We start from the raw sequence: 16303 nt of genomic DNA, 5'->3' as shown, positions 1-16303 counted from the left end.
CACTGGCTACCATTTCTGCTCTGCATGCTCACTCCTGGAGACCAGATCCAGTTGGGGCATCCAGGCTAGCCCAGCTCAGATATCAGCATCTCCACAGACAGCAGAAGCAGTCATTCAGTTTTGGGAGTCTCTGTTTGCATCTGGCTTGGGAAGCTTGTGGTGTTTGCTGCTTCTTTTGGAGATATTTGTATTCAGAGACCCTGAGGAAATGCCTGAGCCTGCTCTGAAGGACAGCCCCATGGCCATCTTCAGGGTATATCTTCCACATTTTTCTTCTTACAGGCTTGAGGTAAGTGCTACCTCACTTTGATGATCATTAAAATGCACAGCTTTATTACTGAGGGCTTGGTAAACTGCCAGATACCTCATCTGCGTACGGAGCAGCTGAGGAAATAGGAAAGGGATCGGATTCTGTATTTGCATTTCCTCCAATTGCCTCTCTTTCGTTATAGGATAGCTATAACCCGACATTCAGAGCAATATGTATGCCATATCAGTTTCTCTGCATAGGTGCCTATGTTTACTGCATCTGAAATAGATGCTGAGATTTTGTTGGGTAACAGCACTTTGAGATGCTCAGGGGAAGAGCACAGGATCAGTGTGCTCCCCTTGATCAGTATTACCTGATCAAGGACAAGACTGCTCTTCAGAGAGAAAGCTAATGTCCTTTTCCTCCTCCACAGCACTCCAAAAAAACTCCCCAACATCTTCCTTCAATTAATCCTTTTGATACACAGTCAGTAGCCATAGTAAACCCCTAACCACAAGGGTTTTCTTGCATGGGTTGTAGTATTATCCACAAAGCTTTGGAGTATCTTGGTAAGCTGAATGAGGACAGCAACAAGTGACTTTCTGTCCTTCAGTCTTCCCTTAATCAATCTGAATGCTTCAGCAGACAGCAGGGAGGAGAAGGAGCAAAGTTAAAACCCCACAGTTGGTAGGTAGTTTGTCCTCTTTAGAAGGTCCAGACTTTCAGAGAAAAACAAGAAGAGCAAGTAGTGAATGTTTCTCAGGGTCTCCTTTCCTCGGAGCTGAGCTCAAAGCTGTTACCCTTGCCTACCTAAGGGCAGAGCATGAAGTTCCTAGTTTTTGAAAACATCAGCCAAGAAAACCTGTCAAGGCTGATATGACAGATAGGGTACTGCAAGAGGGAAGCTTGGCAGTCCTAGGCCACACTTAAAAATGATTTCTTACAATATGTAGGGCTTTACATCTTCTAAGGGCTCTACAGACATTAATCTTCACCAAACTCTACAAGACCCAGCCAGTACTGTCATTCCTGCTTGGCAGCCAGGATGCTTTCAGAGTAAGAGCCGAGGTGAATTGGTGACATTGTCCTAATCTGGGTGAGTTTCAAGCAGGATCAAGCTTTAGGGCTCCTGATGGCTGGAAATGCACATCCACACTCCCTCCTCCTTCTCCAGCATCTCTCCACCCAGCCCGTGCTGCAAACCACACCAGGGACTGGGAGGAGGCCTTCCAATTTTCATAATTTCCACACTGAATTGTTGGAAAGCTTCCTTTTTTTCCATTCTTGACTTCGCTAAGGCAGTCACCTAGTATCCTCCTGTAAACTTTCAAATGCACCAATAGTGGCAGTTTCCTGCAGATGAAAAAAGGATTTGCTTCAGTTACAGCACGTGGGAACCTGGCCAAGAAGAGTCATAAAAACAGAGGACGTTGATTTTTTAAGAGCACAGTCAGCTCAGTTATGTTAGCGCATGCCAGCACATCTAATCAGTCACCGGAGAGCGGTTAAAATGGCCTTGGGGCCAAATTCCAGCTTCTGGGGGCTGCTGCCAGGGAAAAGATAAGCAGGCTGATGCTAGATGATGATTTAGCCCCTTTTCCTTAAAAATCAGTCGCAGCAGGTCGCGCAGCGCTGGCCAAGCTCAGAGTCACGGCAGCGTTTTGAAAATCATTTGCCCTTGAGCTTTGCTTTGTGCTAACCCATGGGGTCTGTTATCCACCCGCATTTGGAAGGGAAATTGCTGAAAGATTCAGGACAAGGGTGTGGGCAGCATGAATGTTTTCCTGCAAAGGCCAAGAGATGCTGTGAGGTCTCTGAACACTCCCTACAGAGCCCAGCGCTGATGAAGCCGAAAACTTCCCTTCCCCGGGAGCCCTCCATCCCTGTTTCAGAGGGAAGGAGCAAAACTTTCTGAAATTTGGCATCTTTTGAAGAAACTCCAGACAGAAGCCCACAACTCCAGATGTCCCAAATTACATGAAGATGGACCAGGCATCTTCTTCATCCCCCGATATGTGTCACCACGCTCCTGCGCGCAGTCCCTCTCCCACGAGGTCAGCGCTTTGCAAGGAGAGACTGCAGGACTGGCCTCAAATTCCCCAGGGACCAAGCTCTAAGAAACCCTTCGTTGTTTGTGTTTCGTAATGATCGCCCATCAGGGAGGCTGTGACCGTCTCTCCCCCCTGAGTTCCTAGCTTGCCAAGCCAAGAAATGCTCGCACAAAAAGGTCCACGTTCCCTTATCCCGGAGTGAACTGATCGCGTCCGGTCAGACAGGGACAGAGCCCAGAATACCATTGACGTGGGCTTTTCGTTCCCATCGCAGCTCCCCAGTCGGAGCTTGAGAAAACATGAGGTCATCGGCAATTTAAAATCGCTGGGATTTGTGTCTCCTGTGATCACGGTTTTATAGAAACAGCGATATGTTTTCGTTGCTGTTGTTCTGTGCTGTCTTAACCACTTTTCTGAGAGAACTAAAACACTGTTTTGAAATCAGTCTGAGAGGGTGCTCCCTCCCAAGGCAGTGCTCCTTGTCTGACTGCACCACTGCCCTATGTACTGTTGATTTTGGTGGGTTTCAAATGTAAATCCTCCCAAAGACCATTTCTCTCACTGTCCAGAATAACAACCCTGTTGTTAGAGCTACAATGCATTTGGAACATGTCTCCATTGCCCTTTAGACCTAGGCTGTGGTTTAATATGTTCATGTCTGAGCATCCTGCTTCATCTCCTTTTCATGAAGGTGCAGAGTGATCCCAAGGACTGTACCTGCGCAAGGTGAGGGTGGCAGGGAGGTTGTTCTCCATCCCCTGTTTTACCTGAGCAATGTCTTGGAGGAGTGCTGGTGTTGCTCTGGTTTATACCAAAGCCTAGGCAAATGCACCCTCAAAAACCATCATGATGGGAATGTACTGTTATCTATTCTCCTTCTGAATCCTGTAATAACCCAAATGAGGTCAGATAGGACCAACTTTGTCTTGAAGTGCCCAGTTCGCACAGACGGACACCTCAGCTCTGTGGTGGAAACTTTTCCCTGTTTTGCAAGGTTGTGGCATGACTTTGTTAGCTGATGCCTCTCTGGGATGAGGATGAACCCCAGATCCTAACCCTGCTCTTAGAGTTTCTTCAACCCATGTGTGAATGGCTCATTAAGGGTGAAGGACCATGCCCTGCTACTTGTCTGTGGGATGAAGGTAGTCATGTAGGTACCAAGAGCAGCTCACCATCCTAAACGGAGATGGAGTAGGAGCCAAAACGGGGTGACACCAAGAGCTATGAGTGCAGATCAAAGGACCTTCAGCCCCATGGGACCTTCCAGCGTGGGAAGAGACTGTGGTGTGACCGAATTGTGTCTGGAGTGGCACAGGGTGTGTGTGCTGCATCTGACCTACCGGAGAGGCAGAGCATGGCATTTCAGGCCAACACGGAGGGCTCTGCCACATCTGGCCTGGTGGCAACCACCCAGGAGAAACTAGGGTGCTTTTACATGTGGTTCAAAGAGAACTGAAGGGGTGGAATATATGGCCCTGAGCAGAGACGAAGTGAGTTCGTTTCAACCACAGAAAGCTATTCGACTTGTGAACAACGTTAGCTGGGTTTTGATCACTCTTTCTTTCCGAGCTACTGTGGCGCTTGGGCAGAACTTCCAAGTTCATCATTCTCTTAAAAGTTCCTGCATTTGTTTTCCTTAGACTTGAGGCTTCTTAAAAAAAAAAAAAAAAATCTGCCATATCCTTCAGCTGCAAATGATTTAATCATTCTTGGCTTTGTGTGATCTGAATATTTTCTTGTTCTCTTGCTTTGCAGCTGTGACCTACTTAATTACGAGCAGGAAACAAACCCCAGAATCATTAGACATTCTGCCTGGATTGAAGAAGGGGAAAAAAATAAAAATCTCATGTTTTTAAATACTAGGATGTCCTTCTTAATAACAGGAAGTCAAGTTTCAGTTAGCAAAGTGAACATTTGAATTCTTTGTGCATCGAGATAAGGACAGCAGAGAGTTTATGGGTTTTATTTTTTATGGCATGAATGTTTTGGGGGCAGGGGAAATGACAGCCGCTTCGAACAACGACCGAAATGGGAATGAGTCATAAATTTCCAAGTCAAGAGTGTAAATCCTCTTTGTTTTAACTTCTGAACAGCTTCGGTCTTCTGTCCATAGAGACAATGAGGTGACTGACTTGCTGCTTCGATCCGTCAGCTTTCGATCCATTTTCCAGACATATTAGCAAACAAGCAAGGCAGTGAGTTTGAATTCCACGCTGTAAATCATCAGGTTGGAAGGCAGGGCATGGGGGAGTTTGATTAACTGCACTCCACCTCCGCAGACAGAGTCTGGGCTGCTATTTATACCTCCTGGAGCCCTGTCTGGGTGTGCTGGTGGGTACGTGGGTGTAACAGCAGCTACAGAAAATAGCTGGAGAAAGGGGAAACCAGCGACTGGCTGTCCCACGCAGGCACATCAGGCCTCTTGCCCCAAATTATCCACAGCTCTGGTGGCAGAACAAAGATGCAAATCTCCCAAGGCATCGTGAGGCAATAGAGACTGATGTTTGTACAGGGTTTTAAGTTGAGCAGCAACGTAAGCGCAAGTTATCATCTTCTGTCAACTGTGTATGCATTATCACTTCAGATGGCACGGATCCAGTGCTGTCCTGCAACGCAAATGGAGATTTTCCATTAGCATCAACCACAGGGGTCTGTGTTTCGGGAGTAAATGGGGTAGAGGTCAGCTCTCATGCTCTGCTGAGAAGGTCTGACTGGTCCCAGCTGGGGAGATGTTCTCTGTGTGAGGATCTGCTGCAGTACTTTAATCCCCTTGCGCTGACTCCCAAGTCTCCCATCTGCAGATTAATTGTTCTGTGGCAACAGATAACCACACCAGTCCCATGTGTCAGCCCCACGGAGATGCCATGAATGAGTGCTCAGGCATCGTGCTTTGTGGTGTTAACAGCTCAGGCCATGGTTTCCCCTGGGTCCTCTGTACTCCGGAGTCAGCAGAGCCATCACCTTCCCCCACGGCACCCTCCCCACGTGTCTTTAGCACCACCTGGATGTATACAGTGCTGCTCCCACAGGGGGTGTGTATGTACATAACCAGTCTTCACCTTGGGGATCATTTATTCACCCACAGTTGTGCCTATTTTGATAATCAGTGTAGGATCTTTCAACGCAGACAGTGCATTATGGATCAAAGATATCGTCAGTATTTCTGTTTTTTGCTGCCTAACTCTTGCAGAATAGGACCATTTGGCTTTCCAGCAGGCTGAACACATATTTATTTTTTAATGTAAAAGAACTCCCATGATATTTCATAGCACCTGACAAATGCCAGTGAATTAATCTACTGAGGAAATGGAGACCCATAAAGTTATGTGACTTGTCTAATGTTACTCAGGAAACTGATGACTTTTCTGGAATAGGACCAGATTCCTTCTCATTGCTACTTGGAAGGTCAAATTTGACCTGCTTATATTATATCCTTCCTCTCTGCCCAGTGACTTTACATCCTAACCAGCAGGCATTTATTTGAAATGATCGTGTATAAGGAGCTTCAGAATAAATTAAACATATGTGCTTTAACTTAGACAGCAGCAGGCTTTCCAACCCATAAGCAACATCAAACGTGAGAAATCTGGTCCATTGATTTTCTAAAATATGTTCCCTTTGCCCTCCTTCTTTTTAATGAAATGCTCAGCTCTTGTCTGTGAACAGAACAGACTTTGTATTAGTCGCTGAATGCTGCGAGTGTTACCACGGGGTCTGAATCAGACAGACTACTTAAATATATCTGCAGGAGTAGTTATAAGAAAATGTTCTACTGAAACAGGACATTTGTACGTAGACAGCAAGGCCGCCCTTCATTAAATTATCCTTCTTGCCATAGGGCAAAACTGCAGACTGGCTTTTTATGAGCCACCAGATTTGTCTTCTCCCCCAGGCAAATAGCGCCGGTTGGGAGACACCTGCAACGTGCAGCAATGTGTCCTCCAAACCACGGCCAAGGCCATGGACTTTCGACAGCTTGTCCAGCATCTTCTGATAAGGGTTAGAAGCACATGCTAAATGTATAATTAGAAATTACGTGAATACGTGGGTATTGGGGAACCCCTAGTAAATGTAAATACTTGCTCCAATCACCAAAGGGATAAAGAAAAGTTAGAAACAAGACAAGTGGAACTGAACAGGTGTGACTCCTTCGGTGAGCAGCCAGGTGTGTTCAATCTCATCTGAAATTCAGCGCCCGCCTGATGGGCACAAACACAGCCTTGCCTGAGGTTCACATTGCTTCCCCCCTGAACCTTGCCAAAGGCTATTTTAGACAGCGGTAAGTAACGTGGAAGGAAAGCAGCTCAGCTGCTGGATGAGCTTTCCGTTGCCCTCTGTCTACATGTGCCTCCTAAGCAGGCTGGGATTTTTATTTTTTTTTTAATTTTTCTTTCCTTCTGGCCAAAAGTAATTCTCCTGAGCATTTCTGCAAATACCGGAGAGCAGCACGATGATGAACCTTGCGGTGATGGGCATGTGTGAGTGTGCACGGCTTCGATTGGGCACCCCAGTCACAGGACGTTGCCATCCCCAGCGGGATCAGAGTTAATCATAAGCTTGGGTTTCCAAAGTGAATAATCGTATTTAAGATCTCGCCATTCACTTTCCATGGCTGTTCTGCACTATTTACTTAATACATTGCTCTGACCTACATCCCCTCCCGCAGACTCATTCACTGCAGCACTCACAGAGAAAGAGGATTTAATAACAAATCTCTGCACAATCTCTTTCACATCTCTGCGCCGTAGAAGTGAAATCACTTGAGCAGTTTGAACATTAGGGACAAGTACGAGCCCAGCTTCATGGTACTCGCTTACTTTTAAACCTTGTTAAATCACTAACGTAGCTTACTTTAGGAAATTAAATGTGTATGATTTGAGGATATGACATACTCTCCTGTGTCAGTCAATAAAAATCCCTCTAAAGTGAGGACACGTACAGCCTGCCGCAGAAGGAGCTGCTGTTCGCATAACGATAATACTTAGCACTGCCAGAGCACTTCACATTTTCAGAAAGCTTTAGAGATATTATGATCAAGGTGGATGACTGGAATAGTAAATTTTCATTCAGTTATTGCTGCAAAGCAGCAGTTCTTTTCATTACGGAACATTTTAGGCCATATGGGCTCGTGAGAACATCTTGAGGAAATTGGCCAGGATTTCCGACTCATGATGTTCATCTTAAAATGCAACTGGCAGAGAAGCCTTCAGTTTCTGGCATTTTCTTTGCAGGAGAGTTGCCTGGCTGTCAGTGGCCAGGGGGTGTGGGGTGGAAGCTCGTTATATCCGTAGCTGGGGTACATGTGGCGGGTGAGGTTAGAAAGTGCAGACGTGTCTCTCACATTTACATAGGGCAGAAAATCTCCAGGAAAATAATCCCCAAAACGACTTCTTGATCTGCAGCTCCAGAGAAGAGAACTAGGAGGGTTTGTGCCCCCTATACAATGCTGCACAGGTGCAAGCAGGATTATTGCCCAGGTCTCATGGCCCAGCCAGATGATGTTCGTTGTATTACAGCAATCCAAAATGATTGCAGGGTCAGCAGAGTTACTCTTCACTTTCATTGCTCTAATGGGCACAGGCATTTGATCAAAACCTTTAGCAGGCCGGTCTAGATATCCACACTTGATTTTAACTCTCTTTTTAAATTTAGGTAAGTTTCCTTTGCCTAGAACATATATATTGTCTATTATAGCCCGTGAAGTCTGAGGATCTGCTTCTTCAACTCAAACACCATGCCAAGCTCCTTTTATAACCCTTTCCTCCAACGTTTGTTTATACAAACTTCAAAACCTGGCAAAGCTACAAGAAATAAAGCCCCTGGTATCCAGTCCTTGTACTCTGGGAAGCTCCAACTGGCCTGCACTGATCTGAACACACAGAAACCCTCCACTGTCCCTCCTTGGGTGGTGGTGAGGCCACTTGCCAGGGGAAAGAGGGAGAAGCCCAAATGGGTTGACCCAAGAGATGAGACCACCTTAGTTGGGGTGGGAACAGGGCAAACCCAGAGGCTCAGACTCTCAAAGGGATTTGGAGCCCAAGGCCCATCTGGAAATCTCTGCAGTTTGTGGTCCAGAGCAGTTATGGGAGGGAGCTGACTTTTGTAAGCCCCCACCACATGGTGCTGTAGGCACACATGAAGGAAGGTGGTAGCTCCTTTCCCATGTGTTTTTGCACTTGACAGTGGGTCATCCCTATCTGATTCTGTCTCATCAGCCAAGAAAATGATGTGTCATTAAGGCATGAGGAGGAAAATGCAGCTAGCTAAACATCTCAGAAAACACAGGATTTCCAAGAAAATGATTGTTGGAAAAAAAGAAAAAAGAAAAAAAATTCCAACACAAGAAAGCATGAAGCTTCCACATGAAAGGGAACTTTACACAGGAAGATCTAACAACATTTATCCTCTTAACGTTATAGAGAAATAAAGATCAAAAAGGATAATGGATTTGAAATAAGACTTAAAAGAGCCCATTGGCCTGGAGCTGCAGGGACCGTTGGGGCCATGTGCTGAGCAGAAACAGGATATTTCTGGTACATCCACAGCAAGCTCAAAGGAAGCCGCCCTCCACCCGGCTCGTCTGTCTGTCAACACCCCCAGGCACATCCACACCCATCGGAAAGTTGTGGGTAGGGACTTACTCGAAAGAGCGCTGGAGATTAATGCTGCACTTCTCCCTCTGAGGGCAGAACATAACATCTGCCTAAAGGAAAAATGTAGATTCATCTCCTGAGCTCCCAGGGCAGGCAGCATCAACCTACATCAACACCGGGGTGGCTGTCAAGGGACCATGGTGAGGAGGAGCTCGGTGATGGGGTTGGGTGGAGAAACCCAACCTAAGCCTTCAGTGACAGCCCCGTGAAACAAGGCAGCAGCCCAGTGGGTTTTTCTTTTTTTTTTTTTCGTTTCTTCTTTTTTTTTTTTCGTGGAAAATAAGGAGCTATTTTTATACCCTAGTAACAGCCCTTGGACTGTCAGTAAAACGTGGGAGGTTTCGTAGTAAATGTTTTGCCTGACATTTTCTCAGAGACAGTGGGAAATAATCAGTGCATAATTAGAGAGGCTGTGTTGGAAGGACCTGCAAATATCTATAGATCTATTTAGAGTGCAAAGAACCTTTTTTTTTTCCTAACTGAACTCAGAAAAGGTGAAACTGTGTTTTATAGAAATGTAAGATAATTTTACAGAAGGGACTTAGCATGTACGCCAGCAGAAGAGCCAAGTCATTGAGTCTCGTTCATTTATTACTGTTCTCACTTCTGCTGCTCCCTGTAGCAAGGACTCCTTCTGGCCTCTTTGGATAGACATTTGCACCTTCTCCTATGTGCTTCCAGAAAAGAATTTCATCACAAACCTACCTTATTTTGCTGAATCCACAGTAAGACAGTTTGCACCCTCCTGGGGGAGGGTTCCCAGGACTGATTTCCCCCTCAGGGTCCAGAGCTGCTGGGGTCTGGAGGGGACAGGTCTGCCTTTGCCTGAGAAACATCCAGGGCTGCAGTTCCCTCGGAAGCTGCTAGCTGGGCCGGGTAATCTGTATTCAGGCAGCTTTTACCCCCTCAAAAATAGTATGTGTCTAATCAGCAGGAAAACCTCTGCAGGAAACCAAACAATCTGCTCTAATCATGGAGGTAAATCTACACATTCAGATGCTCGCCGGGCCTCCTATAGACTCAAGTGACTCCTAAGGAGCCTGCTCCAGTCTATCAGTTAAATAAATATGTAGGGAAAGTGTTTTCTGAAAGTCTGATTATGTCATCAGCGGAGTGAAAATGCTCCTTCAGAGCTGCCTTCATCTGTTGAGTAATTACCAAGCTGGGACAGGGGGCCAAAAGTCTCCTTTCGAACACACAGAAAGACCAAATGCACATGTGGAGCAGCTAATTTTAAACCTGTGGCATATCCTCCATTTCCCCTCCTCTCCCCCTCGCAGAATACCAAAGGGGTTAGATCACATCCCAGAGCAATCACTCGCAATGGTTTCTTCCCCCTTCTGTTTTCCTTTATCAAACACATTTCTTTCTTTTCCTCTCTTGTGCTCCCAGGCAGAGATCTTATACACTAGGCTGTAGCCTGGGGCAAATATTGTCTTGTCAAGCTATATAAAAAATATCTTTCTTCCAAATGAGGCTTTATAGTTCCTGGTCCCTTGTCTACCTCGCTACAAACGGAGGCAGTGTGTTACCTAGTTTACATGCAGGCAAAGAAATCATTGAGAGGATGAGCAAGGAGGGACTAGGAACAGAGGCTGGACACCAAGAAAACAGACACATGGGGTCAGAGGGAGGAGGAAAGAAAATAACACTTTGCAGGATAAATAGCATCTAATAAGGTTGAAATAAATATTATTATTTTTTATGACGCCACTCTAAAAATGGTGCACTGAAGAAGCAATTATGCTGAAAACGTGAATTTGGCAGCTGTAATTTTCCTGGCCCTTCACCTCCCTGTCAATGGGCTGATGAGCATCCTCACGTTGTGGTCATGATGCACCGCTTGCTTTGTGCGTTCCAGTCCTCAAAGATCAAACCATGGTTGGGGTCAGCTTGGGACAAGGCTATGGAAAACCCGACAGTAATGAATGTCCCTGCTCCTTCCCCATCCAGGGAGTTAAATCAGAGAAAAACCATGGAGACTTTGGGAAAAAGGTAGCTTCTCAGCTCCATTATGTGAGAACCCAGCATCTGATGTTTTAGGGGCTCAATGCTTGCAGGTCCCTCAAAATTTCAGCTCAAATTGGGGTTGTCCGGTCTAACCCTCTAAAAAAATGCCTCCATGTAGGCAATCCCCATCTGGCTCCTTGCAAGTCCTTTTCCTTCACAATCCTTTATAGGGAGGGTGAAATGAGTGAAAAAAGACAGACAGCATTTGCCAAGATTGCTGATTTGTTCTGTGGTTTGGTAAAAATAATTCCACCTCAGTTTCCCCACCTGGTTATTAAACCTTAGCAGAAGGAGCATAGGAGAAGGAGCAGAAGAATTTAGTCATAAACAAACAAACAAACAAACAAACAAATAAATAAATAAAACTGTTGCAATTTAACCAAGTGGATTTTATGATGATTTAATTGGACTGCAAAGGCCTTGTGCTGATAAATTATTTTTGCCCTTACCCAACCTGTTCCCTCTGTGGTTACAGGTGCTGGCAGCATGAAGTCCCCACCCAGACAAGCTGCTCTGGGTTCCTGCAGGGAAGCAGGCAGGGAGCTGGTCTCCTCCCAACCCCTATTTTAGGAAGGGATGTCAGATGCAGTTCCTCACATCCATAGGCTGAAAAGGGCACTTCGGTGTCCGGCTTACATGGGGAGAACTGAATGACATTCTCCTGTGCTTGCTCGGATGAGACCCACCCTTACTAATTCAAGCTTGGCAAGGGTTAAAAATATGTCCACAGCAGCTGAATCAGACTGATTTAAAATGGGTATTTTTTAATCCATGCACCTTTCCAAGATATCATCCCTTGGGTAAATAGGGTGGTTTTTCAGACAGTTACATAAGTCTCACATGAAGACCGAGTATCCTTCTGGGTCCAAAACGCGTAAAAGCTCCAAAAGAGACATTTGGGTGGAAAAAAGACTGGATTGTAACCGTGCAATGGCTAGTCAATGTGCGAAACAAAAGGATGAAACGTTGCATGTGGCAAAGCTGTCTCCTCAGCTGTTGTTTGGGAGTGGTTGAAAGAGTTAAGCCCCATTCTGGAATGTCTTGGGAATGTTGGCAGAGGGAGAGCGAGCGGCTTTTTTCCTCCCTCTGGATGGAGTCCCAGCGCCGAGCTTTCAAAGTGATGACTTTGGATCCGAGTTTGCTTCTTGGTTCTGCAGCAGAGAGCTGGGAAGTGATGCAGTGCATCCAAGAAGCCCTCCGCGAGGGATGTGCAATTGCCTCCCGAAGTCGGGAGGGGTATTTTTACCTCTTCCCTGCTCGCCCCTGGGTGCAGCAGAACTCGCCTTGAGAAGACACACACAGGGATAAACCACATCCTGAAGGGTGTGTGCGAAGGGAGAAAGGCACATCCCCAGTTTATTTTGGCTGCTGCTTTTTTTGTTGTCGGGTTTGGTTTGGTGGTTTTGTTTTTTTGGGGGGTTTTGTTGTTTGTTTCTGTTTCTTTTCATTTTTCTTTTGCTTCTCCTCCTTTGATGGAAATGGCAGTGACTTTTTAACCTTGCAGTCCGTAAAGGCGCCTGGGGACTATCCGATCCGATCGCCCCTGAGACGCGGGCGTTTTGCACGGGGAGCTGGCATGGCTGCTGTGCTCTTTGGCTTTGAGGATCTGCTCTACAGCTGGGACAGCCTGGTGTGGAGCCTGACGTCCCGGGCTCTGAGGACTTGCCGCTTTGGAAATCTGAGGGTCCTGCAGCTCATGCTGAAGCCATGGTGCATTTCCAGAGCCGTTTATCAGGTAGGGTTATAAAACACCAGGCCAGAACTTCAAATCCTGGCGCTGCAGAAGGGAAATCTCTTGGAGAGCCACATGGGGTCCAGTCCTGCTCCTACCACCCGCTGTGGGTCACACTGCAGGTGGTGGGGCAGAGACCTAAAGTGGGGGAGAAACGCAGGATTTGAGGATGGTGGTGGGGTTCTCAAGGCTGAACACCGATCCCGACTCTCCTTCCCATAGCATGGTGGGGAATAATGGGAATTAAGGGTCACTCTGATCTGTCCCCTCTCCTTATGAAGCTTTATACTTGTAAGTATGGCCAGCCTTAGCTGTGCTGTGTCCTCGAGCTGTCCCCATAGTGGCACAAAAGCAATTTATAACATGCATGGAGGAAAGGACACCTCGAGACATGTAACCTGCTGGTAGAAAATGGGCAGACGCGGTTGGTTTTAAGCTGCAGAGGCACTGGTTGTCCCTAAGTGACTTGTGCAGTGCCTTCCGACTGCTCAGTCTGGCAAGCCTGAGGCATCTGATTGCCCAAACCTTTTGTTTTATCCAGTAAATATGTTACGTGGCATGGAGGCTGCCTTCCCCTCTGCTGCTCTGAGCAGCGGACACAGAGGTTTGGGGCTGGCTGCTCTGTAGAGGCTGCTCTAATAAGTTGTGTTTGTTACTGAGACCAACTAAACTGGGTTAAATCCTCTGCATTAACGCCATGGCGAAGATGTTGGAACTGGATGCCAAGTTGAGTAGCAACTTTTATTCCAGTCCGTAGGTGAGCCTAGGTTGAAATGTTGCTGTAAGCCAGCCGGTATCCAGCTCGTCTGCTTTTTTATTCAGACAGCCGAGGCTAGACGTTTATTCTGCTGCAGGGACAAACCCATTACAATATTTATCGGCTTCACTGGTTTGGCTAATGCTGGACGTTGGATTGACTGATGGGTGTTTGCATTTGGAAAAGGCATTTTCTGCTACTCCTATTTGCTTAGTGTTCTGCTTTTCCTGTGCTTTGGAAGTCTCCATGTGTGAAGCCAAGTTATACAGAAGAGGCCAGATTAAGAGCCCATAGAAACTGTGTGTGTTGCGTAGAGGGAAACCAAGAGAAGGCTTAGGGTAATTTCAGCAAGTTTTGAACCAGCTTCAAATCACGCTTTGGTTTCTGCCGACTTCTAGAATAGATTTTATGGCTGCCTTTGGAGTTCAGCAGGCATGGGCAGTGCATTTATTCTAAGTATTCATTTACCCTAGAGGGTGACTGCAGCCAGTAACACAAACCCATTGCCCAGAAGGACCCCTCATCCCACAGATAGCCCTGGTGGCACTGGGAACAGCTTGAAACCACCTTGGGATGTATCAGGTGATGGTTCCATGTAAACCGAGCTGCCCACATGGCCACGGGAAGGGAAAGCAAAGCAGCTCAGTGCTGCATCTCCCTTTACACTCTACCCGTGTAAAACCATCCCTAAAAACTGAGTAGCCATGAGATGCATTGAGGCTCAGACTATGAATCACCTACCCAGCCTAAAGACCAGGGGGATGCTGCTGCCCGTGGAAGTGTGACAACTCTCCTGGGATCGGTGGGCTGTTACAACATTTACCCTGATGTGCACTGAGCACATGCACAAGTGCACTGTTTGCATTACAACGTGCACATCTTTAGCTGCCCTCCATGGCATTATATCATGTCCATGGCACGTTATCCCCCTTCCCTAGACCCATCAGGAGAACGGGACTGGCAAGGATGCCTCCCCTCCCACCCCATGATCATCGATGCAGTCTTACACTCACAGGACAGGGTGGGACACAAACTGGCTTGAGTAGTTGCCAGTTTCTCAGACAGAATGGGGGAACATCTGCAGAAGCTCACTAAAACCATGCCACCTTATTTGCTTGAGGTTATTTGTTTATCACCCACGAGCTTCCAGCTTGGAGAGGGACAGAAATGGTGGGCCAGGTACTGGGAGATTGCTGCTGGGTGGGGTTTTGCTTGGGAAAGGCATCGCATAGCTGCTCTCCACAGCCAGCCAGAAGCAATGGTATTAGCAGTGACCAGCATGAGCTGATAACAGGCTCTGAACTTATGCGTGTTAATCCTAGCCACATTTCCTCCAGCAGCCAGCATCTCCTACTTAAATGCTGACGGAGTATTTTAGTGGAGTATTGCCGGGACAGAGAGCCTGACAGCTTAATAACTTCCTACCCAGACGCAGAGAGTTCTTACATTGTTTGGTGTTTAGATGAACAAATAATCTCTTGACTGTTCTAGTTTTGTTGCTGCAATATATTAATCCCTGCTGCTACTGCATCTTGAGAGCGGAGTGTAGATCAGCTGTAGGACCTCTGCCTGGCACCAGAACTGAAACAGCCCTAAAAAGAAACATTAGATAACCTTGTAAAATTGAGCAAAACATTCTCATACATCAATATATACATATCCCTTTCCTTTATGCTTTCTTCTTTGATCTAATCTCCTCCCAGTGACTCTGTGCTTCTGGAGCCACTTGCAGGCTCAGCCCTGCTGAGGCTGACTTGGGGGTATGGGTACAGCGTAAAACATTTTTCTCATTGTTTCTCCTTATTTCTTAGAGACCAGGTTGGAGCAGGTGACAGGGAAATGTGTTTGTGTGATCATGTGGAAGTGAGCATCGAGACCAGGCATGGGTTTACCTGGTCCAAGGGGTCTGAGCAGGGCGAGGTGCCTGGCTGTGCCCGACAGCATCAGTCTGGTTCCTGGCAGCTTCCTCAGCGCCTTTCTGTCCTGATGGGGATCTGTAGGTGCCTCCATCACAGCCTGTCCATGCATAGCCAGTACCTTCTGCACCTTCATGACACCTGGATTTGCTTCGTGGCCATGGGGAACATCCATGCAGGTTCCCACCAGAGCGTGGGATTTCCCTCATTCAAATTCAACATAACAAAATTTCTACCTTCTCCAAACAGAGAAAATGCAGAGGTCTTGCAGTCACTGCCCATCTCTGGGCACCATTTCCCTTCATTCCCAACAAGTGAGACTTTGCTTTCTTGGCTGTAGGGAATTCAGTGGCAACGCACTAGCAGAGGTAGATGGGATAGCAGTTTGGGGTGATGCTGGGTGTGCTGATTAGGACCCCATCCTGTCCACTGCAGATTTCAGCCGTCAGATCCGTACTGACATGGCAATCACAAGTCTGCAGTTGCTCAGGCTGTGAGCAGTAGTTATGAGAGAGACTGAAAAAATCAAAAATTCTTCCTTCATTCTTCAAACTGGATTTGACTTTTGGAGATGCTGAGTAAAGCCATTTCTCGTTGTCTTTAAGTGATGCTGTGGTACTCAGGACACCTGAGAACCTTTGGTACCCCGAGGCAAAGTGCCATATAATCACAGAATCATTAAGGTTGGAAAAGCCCTCCAAGATCACCTGGTCCAACCACCCCCTACCACCAATGTCACCCACTAAACCGTGTCCCCAAGCACCACGTCCAACCTTTCCTTGAACACCCCCAGGGACGGTGATGCCATCAGCTGTCTCAGACCACAGTTCTCTCCCCAGCAAGCAAATCCTTCTGCAAGTCCCCTGCGATTCCCAGGGCTGCATTGGTCCGCTCCATCTGAACAAACACTTGGCCTCTCCAAAGTCCTCCCTGT

At 46.9% G+C, this 16303-nt stretch overlaps 1 protein-coding gene across 8 annotated transcripts in view; it reads left to right on the top strand.

The window, feature by feature from the left end:
- The window catches only part of FRMD4A (FERM domain containing 4A), a 362821-nt gene that overhangs the window by 174653 nt on the left and 171865 nt on the right, over positions 1-16303 (top strand). The window contains exon 1 of one of the 8 annotated variants that reach the window (XM_083819656.1): positions 12450-12699. The exons of the other annotated variants lie outside the window; for them this stretch is intronic. Coding sequence (XP_083675782.1) covers positions 12541-12699 — 159 coding nt within the window. The 5' untranslated portion in view covers positions 12450-12540. Of the gene's footprint in view, positions 1-12449; positions 12700-16303 lie in introns of those variants that run through there. 8 annotated transcript variants of the gene reach the window in all.

Source organism: Anser anser, assembly GCF_964211835.1.
Source record: "Anser anser genome assembly, chromosome: 1".
Taxonomy (NCBI): domain Eukaryota; kingdom Metazoa; phylum Chordata; class Aves; order Anseriformes; family Anatidae; genus Anser; species Anser anser.
Note: the sequence above shows the minus strand (reverse complement) of the source record. Positions and strands in the feature narration are given on the sequence as shown.